General features: G+C 36.7%; 1 protein-coding gene across 1 annotated transcript; it reads left to right on the top strand.

The window, feature by feature from the left end:
• Window positions 1-7,145: 7,145 nt before the first annotated feature.
• Window positions 7,146-12,982, top strand: LOC140147097 (uncharacterized). Its single transcript, XM_072168871.1, has 7 exons — window positions 7,146-7,149; window positions 7,185-7,445; window positions 8,438-8,530; window positions 9,969-9,995; window positions 10,515-10,631; window positions 11,548-11,664; window positions 12,745-12,982. The coding sequence occupies exons 1-7, from the start codon at window positions 7,146-7,148 to the stop codon at window positions 12,957-12,959; spliced, it is 834 nt and encodes a 277-aa protein (XP_072024972.1). The 3' UTR covers window positions 12,960-12,982.
• Window positions 12,983-17,163: the final 4,181 nt, after the last annotated feature.

Below are 17,163 nucleotides of genomic sequence, written 5' to 3'. Positions count from 1 at the left end.
AGGTAAGGTTATTCTTATTCGTATATAGGAACAAAAGTTGCCACAAAACTCCAATTTGTTCTTGTATTTCATGAAATAATTTATTTTACCTGTTTCACACTTCGTTTGATAATATTAACCCTAACAGGACTGTATACTACAAAATACCACTTGATATATACGCTGTTCGTGCGTGCATCCCACGTGGTGTGATGACGCAATCGCCCCAAGTGATATATAGGCACGGTTTTGCTGGCCAGCGAAGCCCAAAACCCGTGGCAAAGTGTCGCCGACCGAGTGCTTGGCATGCGAGGGGTCTGGGGTTCGAATCCCACCCAGAGCAAACAACTTCTTTCTTTGTTTTCTCTCTTTGCTCTTTATTCCTTCCTTCTTTCCCTTCCCGTCGCCAAAAAGCCCTTAGGCGGTTAGGGTTAAGACAATATGAAGGGTCATTTGGTAGACCTATTCTGGCTCATTTTGTGAAAAGTCTGGAAGAACTACCGTAACAAACTAAACTGGGCTCAAAAAGAAACTTATAATTTTTCACATGGTCATATCTTAAAATCCTGTCCATAAAAATAAACAAAATTGCACACAGGATTACTTCAATACGCTACTCTAAACACTGGTCAGTAACCAAACAGTTGTCCAACTGACACAACAGCAAAATGCACTGACATGGAAAAGCTTCCTGGACCACATTCACAGCCCAATAATTGGCACCCAACACAAGAAATATGTGAGTAAGACCTGTTTCTTGAAGAAAAGCAGAAGCAGCTCCGTTCCGCATTATTCCGCTTACTCTTTGGAAATAATCACCTGTGTAAGGATTTTGTACGCATTCTCACAGATTTCTTTTGCTGGGTGCCAATTATTCGCTTGTAAATGTGGTCCAGGAAGCTGTTCCGTGTCAGTGTATTTTGCTGTTGTGTCAGTTGGACAACTGCTTAGATACTGACATGTGCTTAGAGCAGAGTATTGAAGTAATCTTCAATGTTCATTTTTATGAACAGGATTTTAAGATAAGATATGACCTTGTGAAAAATTATAAGTTTCTTTTTGAGGCCAGTTTATATACCATGTTGCAGCTGAGATTATATGCTCTTCCTTATCCCACAAAGCTTGATAAACATATATGCCATGATAATTGAAAGAGGGGAACAAATATACAAAAAGTTTTAAAAAGACCAAGCCAAGCTAAAACTTCTATTTTCGCTACCTGTTTTTATTCCACATTATGCCCAAAGAGAGCTAACAAATTACAACAATAAACCATTGGCTATAAATGTTTATATAATCTATCCTTTGTGGTTATTTCCTGTCTAATTTCTTTAACTTCTTTAAAAGCTTAAAAACCACCGAACAAAACATTACTCATTGTTATAATTGAAGACAGAATTAAAAAGACTAGTTTGCGTATGACGTCCTGACAAACAGACCAAAAATTCTAAGTTATCACCCAATCACACCGCGCCTTTGCCCTGACGTCAGACGCAAACTAGTCTTTAATATTATAACATTAAATGGTTAGAAATACAGAGGGTTATTAAATAAATCTTGAAAATGCCTGACGGTGCGGAGAATCTCGTTCCGTACATGCTACAAGTGCTGGGCGCCACATGCATCTGCCGGGCAACCCGCTCCATCTCGCCTTAATAATGAGTTCATGAATATTCATAAAAAGAAAAGTTCCTGCAAAGAAAACATTTTCAATCCAAGTACAAAAGTATTATCCTTTACTCTTTTTACATAGTTATTTCAAATTTCAAATATTGTGACATGTTTTTTTTATTTTCAGGTCCAATTCCAGGCGACACAACTCCACCTAACGTAATCTGTCCACAGAACCAACAAGCTACCATTGCTGCTGGACAAAGTGGTACAGTGGTAACGTACCCTCCAGCTACTGCAACAGATAATAGTGGAGGATTTGTCCAACTGTCTTATAGCATCCCGTCAGGAAATTTTTTCAGTGCTAATCCACAAACAACAACCGTCACTGTCATTGCCAGAGATCCAAGTGGAAACCAGGCAACTTGTCAGTTCACCGTCACTCTGACTCGTAAGCTACATAATAAATACTCTACGTTCTTAGAAAACATAAAAAATATTAAGTTTTGGTGCTTTCAACCTTCTTTTTAACTGTTCTTTTAGTGAAGACTAAACACATACTTTTACAATACGTAGAAATTGTTGAACTTCGTTTTATTTTAAACTTCAAAGTTTAGGATTAGTTTCTGAAGGAGGAGACCATGTAGTGCATGCCACATTTTTGAGTTAGCATCTAGATTTCCTACATTAGTGGAACCAATGTTTTTTGGCATCCTCAAATGATCAAACTTGAATTGGTTTTATTATTTTCTGTGCCCCCTATGCGCCCCACGAAGGGTCGAAGGTCATATTAGCATGATTAGGGCCAAAATGTAATATTTGTTCTATCATGTTCTATACCTCAAATTGTTCCTCTCATAGTTAGGAACAAAAAAAAAGTCAATTATGATACTGCACCAGTGTGCTTAGATCAGGAGTTATAGAGTAAATATGGTCAAATTTCAAAAAATCTCATGCACAGAAGCCAAATTTTCAAATTGCACTGATTCAATCGAAATTTACTCTCAAATTACTCCTCTGGGGCAAACCAAATAGGAAAATAATTTATTTGGGAACTGCATAATCTTAGAATCAGATGAAATCATAGGTCAAATGTTGTGTTTCTACATAATTCTATTGCCTATTGTTACGTGTCTTGGCAATGTTTGTTATATTACAGCGGTGACAGGTGTTGATAGAATTCCACCAGTGGTGATATGCCCACAAAACCAACAAGCCACAGCCCCACAAGGAACAATTGGTACTGTTGTCACTTACCCACAAGCAACTGCAACTGATAACAGCGGTGGAGCTGTTCAACTTACTTACGGAGACCCATCAGGGACATTCTTTAGTCTTGGACAAACCGTAGTAGCTGTAACCGGAAGAGACCCTAGTGGAAATGTTGGACAGTGTACATTCACAGTTACAGTTTCACCAGGCAAGAAAGATTTGAACGCTGTAGAAATTATTTTAGATGGAGTTTGATACCTCATTTGTGTCACAATAATTCTGAATCGTCCCGAAATTGAATAGACCGGGATCAATAGAAATAAAATTTTTAAAATCTGTACAATCCCGGGATACGATCTGGAATTCTTTTCACACCAGTGAGGGTTCAAACTGTATCTAACGAAAGGGCAGGGTCTGGCTGGATGTATTGCCGGGTGACAAGCGGGGCAGCGGCCACATTGATGTCGCTCCATCGAATTAGCGCTATATGAATAACCCGGTCTCCTTCCCCTCCATAGGTTTTATTCCACTCACCCCCACGCTTCCAGGTTGAATGTTTTGGGGCAAGTTCCTGTTTAGTGAATTTTTGTGAAGCACGTAACATTTTCAAATATATCAGGGTTATTAAAGGGTAATAATCTAGGCTTTTACCTCAGAAGAAGTGTAACATCTTTGCGGTGGTAAACATAATACAGAATATAATGTCTCCTTTAACCAATTAATACAGGCGTAGGGGACACTACTCCACCAAATCTTGTGTGCCCAGCAAATCAACCAGGTCAGGGACAAGGAACATGCACGGTCAACTACCCACCAGCGACGGCTACCGACAATAGCGGTGGATTTGTTCGATTATCATACAGTAATCCATCCGGGTCATCCTTCCCTAACGGAGGGACTACAGTTACAGTTACCGGAATCGACCCTAGTGGTAACCGCGGATTCTGCACATTCACTGTAACATGTTCTGGTGGTATGTTTTATTTCTGTAGTTTTCTGTTATTATAGTAATTCTTCAAACACAACGTGATTACCAAGAGAAGCACGACATACTACAAGCATGGCAACCAATTTTGCCCATTACTATGTTTTCAGAATATTGCATCTTATACATGTTCCTTTGTACTATTTCACCACTTATACCACTTTGACATTGGTCTCATTGGAGTACATAGTATAGATATCGTCTTGCCCAATACTCATAGCCGGAACTCATAGTTCGACCAATTAATATATGTGGTCTTATTTTGCTTAATCCATCCTACTTTGTATGAAGGGTGTAATATACAATTGAAATTATATGATAGAAAACAATATGTTAGAAAAGTTACACATGATGACGTTGCTGCACATTGAGATGTTGCTTTTGGCATATCAGCCTTCACTGATATCCGCAAATGGCTGTATTGAGTTTATAAACGCCAGCAAGCTTAGATTAAACAAAGTTGAATAAAAGTTACAAGTTTGTAAACCATTAGCTCATCTCGCATGATATTTAAGGTTAAAGACCACTAATTATGTATTACACGGGTTTCAATGGGAAAATGCCTAATTTCGGGTGGAATTTTCTCATATTCAGAACTCTCACAGTTCAATGCCACTACTATCAGGTGAAACTATATGATTTAGATGCCAAATGATCAAAAATTCAACATAGGTTGACCTGAGACTTTTCTTGTTTTAACGCACTGAACCGTAAACACCTTAAAATGACAGTGCGCCCTCGAAGCTGATAGTTACAATATGATAGGGCGAATGTTTACTAAAACCGAAGCCGTGCGTATGAATTTTGGTACTATTACAACAAAAATGTCATATAATGAGAGAAAATGTACCATTTTGAAGCATCAAACTCTAAAAAGTACTTTGTTGGCTATATAACTCGATCAATTTCAGCGATTTTAATGCAGTCTTTTCGAATGCCATGAAAACAAATAGTTCCTCGTCGTATTTCAATGTATCGCCCAGGCCTATTAGTGGTCTTTAACCTATATAAGCACAAAAGTGCTCCAATCTCGGATAAAATGCCATGAATGTAAACATTGACATTTGCAATACATGTTTTAACAAGAAAATTTCTGGAAAACAGCATGACGAGTAAAATATCAATGGTTTTCGGACACCCTGTATGATGACTGTTTCGCTGTTTTTGCTTCAACCTAGGACTATATCTGGAGATTCGTATCTGCAGCATGTCCTAGCACGATCAGATCAGATTAAGATTGATTTAGGGTTAGTGTTCCGATTTAGGCTTGCTGATTAGTGTTAGAATTGTTGATTAGGGTCAGGCTCGCATTAGGAATAGGGTGTTTTATAGGGCTAGGCTCGTGGATAGGGATAGAGATACGGCTAGGTCCGAGGATTAGATATGGGTTTAAAATAGAGTTATAGATCAAGTTAGGGTTTCGGCTTGAGTTAGGATAGAGTGAGGCCATACATGATGCTGTAGAGGCACATAGACAATGTGTACACAAAGACTAGGTTTTATTTTACACGCGACTATAGGCCTTACATGCGCCTTAAAGCTTAAGCAAAATGCCTAGCCTAGGCCTATACTGTATTTTCACGTATAGGCCTATGTACGATATTTAGGGCAAGAAAATCACCAACAAAATGTGCATTTAACAAAGTGGCATATCTATATGATCATCAACATTGATTTTTCATCATCATTAAGCTTTCTATATGTATACGCAGGCAAGCGAAGGTTGTTGAATTTAGAAGCCCTGAAATCACAGAAACCAGCCGTAAACCCAATACTAATGCCACAAGTCCCCCCCCCCCCCCAACCCGTTACTACCCCAACGGGTTCTAAAAACATACCTTAGTAGTCGAAGAAGATGCACGTTTTCTTGCCAGGGCAAATACAGTTAAATATTGAGAAATGTAAGCAAAAAATAGCTAGAAAAGTCTCCATGACGAATATCAGATCCATAGAATTCAGTGTTTCTATAGGTTAAAGACCACTAATTATGTATTACACGGGTTTCAATGGGAAAATGCCTAATTTCGGGTGGAATTTTCTCATATTCAGAACTCTCACAGTTCAATGCCACTAATATCAGGTGAAACTATATGATTTAGATGCCAAATGATCAAAAATTCAACATAGGTTGACCTGAGACTTTTCTTGTTTTAACGCACTGAACCGTAAACACCTTAAAATGACAGTGCGCCCTCGAAGCTGATAGTTACAATATGATAGGGCGAATGTTTACTAAAAACCGAAGCCGTGCGTATGAATTTTGGTACTATTACAACAAAAATGTCATATAATGAGAGAAAATGTACCATTTTGAAGCATCAAACTCTAAAAAGTACTTTGTTGGCTATATAACTCGATCAATTTCAGCGATTTTAATGCAGTCTTTTCGAATGCCATGAAAACAAATAGTTCCTCGTCGTATTTCAATGTATCGCCCAGGCCTATTAGTGGTCTTTAACCTTAACGAACAGCAGGCGCGGATCCAGACATGGGCCCGCGCTGCCCCTTTCCGAGGGTCCTAATTGTTTTTGTGTGTGTTTTGTGTGTGTGTGTGTGTGTTTGTTTTTCTGGGTTGCTTTTTTTTTCTTCTTCTTGTCTACGTCTTTTCTTCTGCTTTGTTCCTTAAGTACAATCTTTATGTGTATTTTTTATGAATAAATAATAATTGAATATCGGTGGTATTAAATAGTTTCAAATAAATCGACCAGAATATGAAGAGATTACCTTTGTTGCTTTGATTCCTAATTTCAGTTGCAGTCACGGACAGGCAAGCACCATGGCCCGTATGTCCAGATAACCAAGTGGCCACTATTAGACCAGGATTGGGTGGTACATCGGTAGCTTATCCGGCGGCGACCGCCACCGACAACAGTGGTCAATTTGTAGGACTTTCTTACAGTCACACGTCTGGGGATTTCTTCGACGTGGGAACAACCGTTGTTACTGTCACAGCTACTGACCCGGCAGGAAATTCAGCTCAATGTATTTTTGCTGTAACTGTTAATTGTAAGTTGATGACGATGTTGGTTTATTATTATTATTATTATTATTATTATTATTATTATCATCATCATCATCATCATCATCATCATCATCATCATCATCATCATCATCATCATCATCATCATCATCATTATTATTATTATTATTATTATTATTATTATTATTATTATTATTATTATTATTATTTTTATTATTATTATTATATAAAAGATAATAGATAATAATAATAATAATAATATACAGACTTTGAGAGCGCTTTTTAAATGAAGAAACAAAGCGTTGTGGAAAAGGAAAAAATGCAAGAGGGAGGAAACATTAGGTGAATATGTGAGTTTTCGGGTTCAGGTTTTGACAGATGTGTTTGTACTAATACTACTATTTTTGTTCTTTCTAGTTGTTGGACAAAATGTACCAATTGTGACAGGATGCAACCCTCAAAGTTCTCAGGTGCGTGTGGATAGCTTTGAAACACTTGCTGGTGGACAAAGAGTGGTGGTTACTTGGAATGTTCCAACGACCCAACAGGGAGCAGTAGGCAGGACACATGATAATCTAAATAGTGGTTCTCAGTTCCCAGCCGGTCTCACTGAACTCATTTACATCTTTGGAAATCAAGGAAGTGAAGCCACGTGCACTTACCGTGTATATGTGTTAGGTACGTAGTCTTTAATATTGAATATTTATCAATGTACAAACATTGTAAGTCATTTAAAGCGGCCCTTGTGACATCACCTGCAATTGTATACTCCCTTGATTGCAATAATGATCAGATAAGGGGGAGACGTCTTCCATCAAAGATATTCTTGGATTCTTGCATCTTGGAGCATGGCAGATGTTGGCGCCAACTTGGCGGTACAGGCGTAATGATGTGGGATGGCATTAGATGGAATCAATAGAACCGAACTTATAGTTTATCAAAATAGTTCACAACGCTACATTGATGCGGGTTCTTGAGCCTGTCGTCCTTCCTGCGACAATCCAACGGGAACAGAACTTCACATTCCAGCAGTACAAGGCTCGACTTCATACTGCTAGAGTGACAATGAACTTCTCTGGGCCCAACAAATGATATCAACTGCTTCCCCTGATCCACTAGGTCACCGGACCTTTCACCAATAGAACGGACATTTTGAAGGAAAAGAGTCCACACGCAGAGGTTTATCCGTTGGCAGGGTCTTAGCTAGAAATTGAGGGTTGCCCGTCATTTGAATAAATTTGCCTGTCCTAATTTGACCTTTAAAATATTTACCAGACATCTATAGCCCATTGGGGGTTCAAAGAGTTCAAATATGTGCTGATATGGCCTTGTTCTACAATTTGGGTCTACTAAAAAGGGCAATTAGCTTTTCAAAACATACAATTTATGATATAGCATCTGTCAAAGGCATTAATTTTGCCCGTCCCAGGAGCAAACTGGCCGTCTAAAATGGCTAGCTAAGACCCTGTCCGTTGGCCTCGAACCCCTATGACATTATCGTGGGTTGTAGATGTCGGGTGGGTGTGAGGGTATGTGTGCAAACTATCTTTACTACTGCCTGATGAAGTACGGTATCAGACGCAACGCAAAGTTGTAGAAGCAAGTTCCAGTAAAAGATTTTATTCAAAACTGTGTGATATTTTTAATACTATTTTTTTTTCACATTACAGAGAACAATGCTCACGCTTGCACAAGCAATCCGTGTACTCAACTAGGAGACACATGTTTCTTTAGTTCGCGGAATTATGTGTGCCAAGGACCAGGTAATATTATTACATTCCTTACAGATTCAGATCAATAATAAAGATAACCCAGAATTCCCCGCCTAAATATGTTCAGGGTCGAATTTAACTTTTTGGAGGCCCTGGGTCAGGCCAAAATTTGAAGGCCCCAATCTCACCATGAGGAAGACATGTACACTCAAGTGCTAAAGTGTTGGTTTATATATATAAGATCCGGCGGGAGCATTTCAATTTTGAGGTGGACGAGCATTGATTTTACCAGAACATTTGCGCGTGAAGTGCGTAAAAAATTCAATTTCAGACTTTTTTAGCCCGAATTGAAAGTGTATTTTTCTATATGACGGACCAATGCACAGGGGAATTTGGGGGCCCTAAAAATGTCAGGGCCCTGAATCCGGGTCCATCTGGCCCAATTGTACATCCGGCTCTGAATATGTTACGCGATTTGTGACAATCCCAGAATCGCAAATATTAAATTTGTCAGAACGACAAAATTCTGTAATCCAAGTATGAATGTATACACTTTTGAAATGACCCCTGATTGTAACTAATTGGGTACAAAACCCATACCCCGTAAGTTGAGGTCGACTCAATTGAGCTGTGATTTTTTAATGAATGTTATTATTGAACTTTGCCATTGAAATGCGGCCATTTTGACCGAGTTTGACTTGAGTTTGATCACGCCGATGCGCACATCGTTACTGCACAATTCAAAGGCAAAGGTTTTCGATGTCTTTATTCCCAGGACCGCGACACTCCGGAGGACAGCAGAGGACAGAAAAATGTGACTCTCCTGCTAGTCTCCTACACAACCAGTTAATTATGTTTTGTTCATACCGCATACAGTCTGGCCCGCGCCTTGAGACTAGCAGGAGAGTCACATTTTCTGTCCTCACATCGGTATAGGCCGTCTGCACGTTAATTGTACGGAGTGTCGCTTCTCTACCTTTATTTTCTCTGTTATTCCTCTCCATACTGGTGTTTACTGCAGACGACAAGGTTCAAATTTTCTTACAAATTCAAAATTCAGAATTACCCAAACAAGCCCAGGATTAGTTTGGCGGTCCTGATATTTTGACGACAGATCTCAAAACTTTTATGTTGAAGCTTAAAGCTAGTACGCAGAGCATTAATGCAGGTACGCAGAACATTAATGCAAGTTCTGCTGCTTGTGTGTGATTACCCAAGATCTTAAACATTCCAATTGGTAGCGTCCCAGTTCTGTAACCTCAATATACTCATCCCCCCACAACTTGAGGTCACCTTTTTAAACTATGTTGGTAAAAGAATTCTGTCATTGAAAATGAGACAATTTTGTCCGCCATTTTAACTCATAGTGACTGTACTACGGGCTCTGCTTCAATTACTCTTAGTATAGTCAGTAAACAAAAATTTGTGTTAATATAATAATATAATGGCGATTATATATAAATATATTGGTTTGGCTTTTTGTTTTCAGCTGGACGAAAGAGGCGTGATATTGAAGGTTGGTTTACATGATAATTTTTGAAATCATTACAGAAATGATAAATTTCAAACATTCTTAAATTATTTCAAATTAATTCTGAAATCTTCTTAAGGTTAGTAACTATTTTCAACTGTTGCATTTTGATCGTTCCCAGCATCCTGCGAATGGTATTGAGCTTTGGTATAAAAATGCATTGATTATTTCATAGCGATCATGTAGAAGGATTCAAATATCACATATTTACTTTTGTAGGTCCTGTGGTCCTTGAGTAATGTTGTAAAGAGGGCTGAAACCACATCACCCTTGTAAAGCGTACATAACTCATTAACAACAATAAATTAAGCAAGTTTTCAAAGCATATGATTTGTAGATTGAACTTCTGCAAAACATCAAGGCGTCATTTTTCAAATATAATTTAGACAATAAAAATCGACCAACAATTTAGACAATAAAAATCGACCAACAATACTTGGTCAACCCTTTTACCGTATGGAAAGACATGGAATTTGACACACTATCTGCTGATTTTGTTTCCAGAAGAACTAGATTGTGGACCGTATTGTAAACCGTTAGGAGGAATCTGTGCCTCGCGCAACCACTTTGGAGAAGCATTTGAGGAACCTGAGTGCTTCTACCCAGGATATCAACCCCAAGGTATAATGTCGTATCACTCGTATAGATTTGAATCTTGTTTGCATCTTTAAAACAAGCAGACACTTGTATAATGGTATTAGAACATCAGCAAAACGACTAACAGTATAATTCATAGTATTGCCTGATTATTGAATATATGTAAATAGCGCCCTCAATTTACACACAAATGTACAGCTTATAGAATAAGAATTACCACAAAAAAGCAGATGAATAATTTGAAATAGAAACAAAAATCTATGTTAAAATTGCTACACAGCATATACGAGCGTATACAGTTTATTAGTGTGATAGCTGTTGGTATTATCAAGTCTAGAAATGAACATTATATTATAATGTTTTGTTAGAAAAATTATTAATGATTACATCAAACAACCGTGAGTCGATATAAACACATGCATAAGTGCATACAGATTTTCAACTGAAATGGCAAACAGAAACCTAATTGTGTTCTGTACATCATTCATTTTTGATATCTCATTTGTGTCAATAGTCTCAAAATTGTTAGCATGTCGCATGATAACACTTTAATTGAAAATAATTGAAAAAGATGCAGATTCCAAAGTTGTACTGATAAAGCTATTCAACCAATGTCACATGGCATTCTCTGCATGAACAAGATGAATGGTAATTAATGACAAAGCACTCTAGCAACAAACAAAAGCAACCATTTCAGTGGGTTTATTTTAAAAAGTATAAATTTGGCTCAAAATGAGGTATCAAGATGTGCAGAGTATAAATTAAATTGTGATGTTTAGATGAGTACTTAGGATTATGTGTGGATTTACGATTTTTACTGCATAGCTACTAAAAATAAATGTCAATAAATATCTGTGTTTTCGTGTTCGTTTATTAATGTAAATTCTTTCATTTAGTCTTTTTTATTTAATAAAATATTTTGTTATTTAACTTTGTACAGATCCATGCGATGCACAGCCTTGCATGAACAATGGCACCTGTGCATCCATCTATGATCTGGAATCAACGACCAGATATTTCTGCTTCTGCCCACCAGGATTGGAAGGGAAACACTGTGGTAAGTAACCAAGGTAACCTAACAAAAATATACAAAGCATTATATGTGATACAGTCCCACAAATCTGGAAATGTCAGCCGAACTTATTTTCAGATAAAGGCCTTCATAAATGAATGAAATATTGCAGAAGCAGGGGGACGTGTCCCCCCTCAATTTTCCATATGACGCCCCCCCTAAATATCCTAATAGAAGACGAAATAAAGCAACAATTGCCCTGCGCATTTTTCTTTTTAGCCGAAAAACACCGTGTTTGGGCCAAAATAGAGTAAAAAAGAAGCTCGAGTCCCATCAATTTTAATGCTTCTACAGCCACTGCCACATAAAACTTTTTCAGAAGATGATAGGAAATCTTCTAGTCTAGTAGATAACCCGTATAAAATATCGCCCGAGTGTAAACTTGGGTATGACTACTACTTTTGCTTTAATAGTTTCAAGTGTGAAGATGAAGAATTTCATGGGTGTCCAGTGGGCACCCCATTATGTTTGAGATTTCTTATGTTACGGGGAGTAATTTCAGACCAGTTTCGATGAAATCGGACCATTTTAAATTTTCACCTCTGTGTATGAACTTTTTGATATTTGACCTATTCGACCTTATAACTCCTGAAAAGCGCCATGAGCATTTCGAGATATCCAAGGTAAAAGTTTACACAGGGGTCAAACTTCGAAATTGTTCAAATTGTGTTAATACAAATTCCAAATCTACGACTTTTCAGTCTGCAGTTTAATTAGCGAACAGGTCGAAAGTCAACATTTGGACTTCATACGGGTCAGAACAAATATCATCCACCGATTTCGATAAAATGGTCTCAAATTGCCTTTTTATAACAATCCAAAAAAAGAATAGTTTGCACTATAATGTAGGACATTTTGTAACCACTAAAAACAGCAAAATAGGTCACAATCAATAGGACTGAATGGGTACTGACCCATTTCGCTGCGCCCTCTATAATCATTATAATACAAAAGGATGGTTTGTGGTTGTTTGGGGTTCATCACTCTGCTGAAATCATGACAAATGGTCAGTACACACAGCGATGAAAGTAATCATTATTGCTATTGTTTTGTTTTTGTTTACAGAACTCAAGAGTTACGTTCCATATGACAATGGTGCTGTAGATTACATTCAAGAAGATGGATCTATGATGTTAGGATATTGGTTCATCTATATCTTATTAGGCGTCATTTGTCTTGTTGTTCTCTTTCAATCTATAGTAGTTTGTAAGCTTGTAGCTAAACAGATGAGAGGAGTCCCAAGTGGTTATAAGCATATGGATGATAAAGTAATGTATTAATCATCCTGAATAAGTTTGTAAAACTTTTTTTACCAGAAGACTTTCTTTTTATCTTAATATTATATTATATTAATCTTAGTATATGATCAGTACTGTAAATGTGGTTTTTTTTATGGTGATATGAGGTAGATTTTATTATATATAAGGATTTTTGAAAACATTTTCAACCATATTTTTGACAAGCATAGCTTATAAAGCTCATTGTTTCGGGTAAGAATTTTCACACCCGAGCCCTACATCCGCTCTGAAATTTCACAATGAGTTAACGAAGTGTGCCATTAGAAATGTTATATGTACTTTCAAAAGTTTATATTTTATTTAAGTTTATTTTTATATACATTTTTATTTTTATCTTTATAATTAGTGATTAGACCTGTTATTCCTAAGTTAAGCATTCACATGTTGACACAGAGAAATTTTTACATAACGTTATGCAATGTAAGTATAAAATCTCATTTAAGTAATTAAAATTAACCTCAGAACTATGTTTACATAAGAAGTGTGTACAATTTTAATCATATATTGTAAATATTACATACTTCTGAGATAAGTTTTACTTAATTATAATGAGGTTCTGTACTTACATAACATTATGTAAAAATATCTGTGTGTTGTATTTATCATCTATGCTGCATAATTTTACTAGTGTAAGTTAATAGGACATGAATTGCTTAAAGATTGAGCAGAGATTGAGAGAAAGTAAGATATTTACGAAGTAACCAGCAGTGCTTTCATAAAAAAAATGTTCATATTTCATAAATTGGAGCCTATGATCAATATGATCAGGCCAAAAAAAGGTTCGTCTCTCAAACATTTTGAAAAAAAGCTATATAACTTACAAAATATAAATACGGGAACATTCTGTTCCAACTGACCAACAGAGAACCAGAGGATGGATCTAAAAGGATACAACTGTGTCACACTAGCAATGGATAGCAGTAAAAACAAGTATGTGACACAACATCCAATGGGGGAATAACACAAAGTATAAAGTATAACATAAAGTATAAACAAAGCAAAAAAACCGACGTTTCGAAAAGACAAGACTTTCCTTTTTCATGGGATAAAAATAGGGACCAGCTCGCAGTACACAACAGTAATTAGCTATCCAAACCTTTGAAATAAAATGCATGAAATTTTTACTTGAGAACATAGTGAGTGTTTCCATGTACTTGTTTAGAGTGTGTGTGATCGTTGATAAATTGTAATGACCGGCATTACTGCTTTAATTTTTATCATGTCTCTCAAATGTGACGTATAGTATGTCATAAGGAGGCACTTAAGGGCAGATATCAATTTTGAGGGTTTTTTTACATATTATTAAAATAGAGGTAATTTCCTTTTCAACACTGGGTTTTTTCCGTTGAAATCGGACATTGCTAAGCTAAGTTATGGAATTCCAAGGTCTTTTAAGAGTGATCAAATTTACTTCTAAAAGTGTAAAGAATGCACAAATTTTTTTTTTAAATCAAATTCCACAAAAATCACTACTAATAGCTGGTTTTTTGGCCGTTTCTCCATTTTCTCCTGTTTCCCCACAGAGAGTCTTGGTGCTGCAAAGATAAGTCAAAATCACTGGGTCAAAACATACTTTTTTCTTCTAAATCCTTATAACAAAACAAGTAATATCTTTCAAAATAGCCCGATTTGAGTTGATTCCCGCCAAACCCGAATGGGCAAAATATGAGCTTCACCTGACATCAAAATCTGCATTTTGATGTGGAATACAGGAATAGTTTGGCCCAAGTAGTTTGGTAACATGTGCATCAAATACCAAATTGGTGATTGTCGATTGTTCAAGCGTGTGGGTGTTTGTATAGGCAGGGCGGGGATGGCAATCAAAATTCAAATTTCAAGCTATGCATCTCAAACAGAAAATAATAATTACTCTGCGTTCAAAATTCCCCTAGGTTGCTCACACTCATCTTTTATTAATTTAAAATTTAAAAATGTCAATACTTTTACTTTTACCATTAATGGCTCGGATAGCAAAGTTTGCATTCTGAATACGACGAATGTCCTTCTGATACTGATATCATACTTTCTTATATGTTTTTTATTTTTGATATTTAATGGTCCTAAATAATCTAATGATATGTACTTAAAGTGTATGTAGCTGGGAGGAAAAGCCGACGATCATTTACAAATTTTGACCTTTCGTATTGAAGGTACACATTTTTTCCCAAAAATTTTAGGTCTTTTGGGGGAACAAAATGTGTATCTTCAATACGAAAGGTCAAAATTGTTAACTGATCGTCGGCTTTTCCTCCCAGCTACATTCACTTTAAAGGTGAACCTCATTGAAAATAAAGTTATATATCAATGGAAAGCTTATGATGCCAGGAAGCAGAAAAGAATATTTTTTATTTGCCTAACGTACCAGGATAGACATAATCTCCATGCAAAGATTGGATATTGGAACCCCCTAAATTACAAAACGAAATCGTTCAAATTGGGCGCTTTCGTTGATGACGTCAGCACGGGGACACAAAGTTACTTCCGGGTTTGATTGTAAAAAAACACAATGTCCATAGTGCATTACTAGTGTGGCATGCATCGGGCCAATGCCAGAACTCAGTCATTGTCAACTTACTTTACATGAAAAATATCTTCAATAAAATAAGAATAACATGAAGGAAACATCATGATCAAATCAAGAATGAAGTTCCTGAATAAAGTGTGTGGATTAAAAAATGGGAAAAGTGCTGGCCGGGGTGATTTGGGATAGGCCAAGCCATCCACGATATGCAGGGAATCATACAGTAAAGCACGAACGCCGAAGAACCGGAATGAAAACAGATTGCAAAAAATAACTGCTAGTGCTACCAGTTCAGATCGTCGCACCAAGTTGAGATGAACTTATCACAATGAGAAAATGAAGGAATAGAATAAGGTACATGTACGAGATTTTTTAATTATTTCTTAACTTTACAACCGGTCATGTATGATAGGCGAACTCGTAGATACATACGGGATGAACTCAGTGACTGACTATGACTGCGTCTCAGTCGCCGAGTGTTCCGTATCCGCGACTGTACGTACTGTACTTGCAGACAAAATGACCGATTTGATATTCACATTCTGATATTTCCAACTTATTGCTACTTCATCAGAAAAATTTATTCCTGTAAATGTTCCAAATATAAGGGAACGATTGATCAAATCTGCTGAAACAGGGCGCAAGTGCTACAGGAAAACGTAGCGAGTCGCTGTGTTTGTGCATACGGCCATACCCACCTTGATCGGCGTGGTTCCCTGTAATTTCTTCAGCAGCAATTTACGCATCGTGTTCGGTAATCCATAAAACATGAATGTTTAAAATGAATCAAGAATAGGGAATGTCACAAACAAGTTATTTAATTTGTTATTCGATCATGTTTATTCAGTCCATGACATGAACGGTATACGGTAGCAGCAAGCATTTGCGCAAGGAATTGATCCCAGCGCGAAATTCAAACTCAATTACCCAGTTATACCCAGCCAGTTATGACTGATTTTGTCAAAAATTTACAGAAAATTTTCGTGTTGACAATAATTCTATTATTTCTAATATATATAGAAGGAATCAGCAACTTGAAGATTCTTCTCATTTCAAGCTTTATTGTGAAAATCAGACTTGCCGGGCAGCTTGCAAAGTACAGGAAGCAAGTCTTGTTTACATGTTTCCGAGTAGGATCACGTGACTGCGAACCCTGAGCTTACGTCACGAGCATTCCCAAGGTCAAAGACGATTGATTTGGGTGCTTTTTGGGCGCCTTAAAAAAGACCAAAAATTCATTCATTTTTTTAATTTTTCAGCTTTAAAAAAAAAAAAAAAATCGGGAAAAATTATTTTTAGTATCCTGATATCATAAGCTTTCCATTGATATATAACTTTATTTTCAATGAGGTTCACCTTTAAGTGCATATGATAAGTTTACTTTGTATTTTTATCGCGAATTTCAAAAGATCAAAATTATTTGATATCAGAAGAACATTCCTCGTATTCAGAATGCAATTCGATATGTCTGATGTGCTATTGCTATCGGAGCCCTAACTGAAATGTTATTTATGTACATTAAGCCCTGTGCATTCAATATTTTCAAACATTTTATAAATATTCAGATTTTTATTCTATAAACAGTTACATTCATGGTTAGCATGTTACAATTACAAAACAATGCCCTTTCTTCTATTGATGTCAATTAAATGCATGCCAACTGAT

Source organism: Amphiura filiformis, chromosome 3 (assembly GCF_039555335.1).
Source record: "Amphiura filiformis chromosome 3, Afil_fr2py, whole genome shotgun sequence".
In the NCBI taxonomy this organism is placed as follows: Eukaryota; Metazoa; Echinodermata; class Ophiuroidea; order Amphilepidida; family Amphiuridae; genus Amphiura; species Amphiura filiformis.
This window is presented reverse-complemented; position numbering and strand designations above follow the sequence as displayed.

Coding starts and splice junctions, on each gene's coding strand:
- LOC140147097 (XM_072168871.1), top strand. Junction 8,531..9,968: donor TTATGTGTGCCAAGGACCAG/GTAATATTATTA, acceptor TTTTGTTTTCAG/CTGGACGAAAGAGGCGTGAT. Junction 11,665..12,744: donor ATTGGAAGGGAAACACTGTG/GTAAGTAACCAA, acceptor TTTTGTTTACAG/AACTCAAGAGTTACGTTCCA.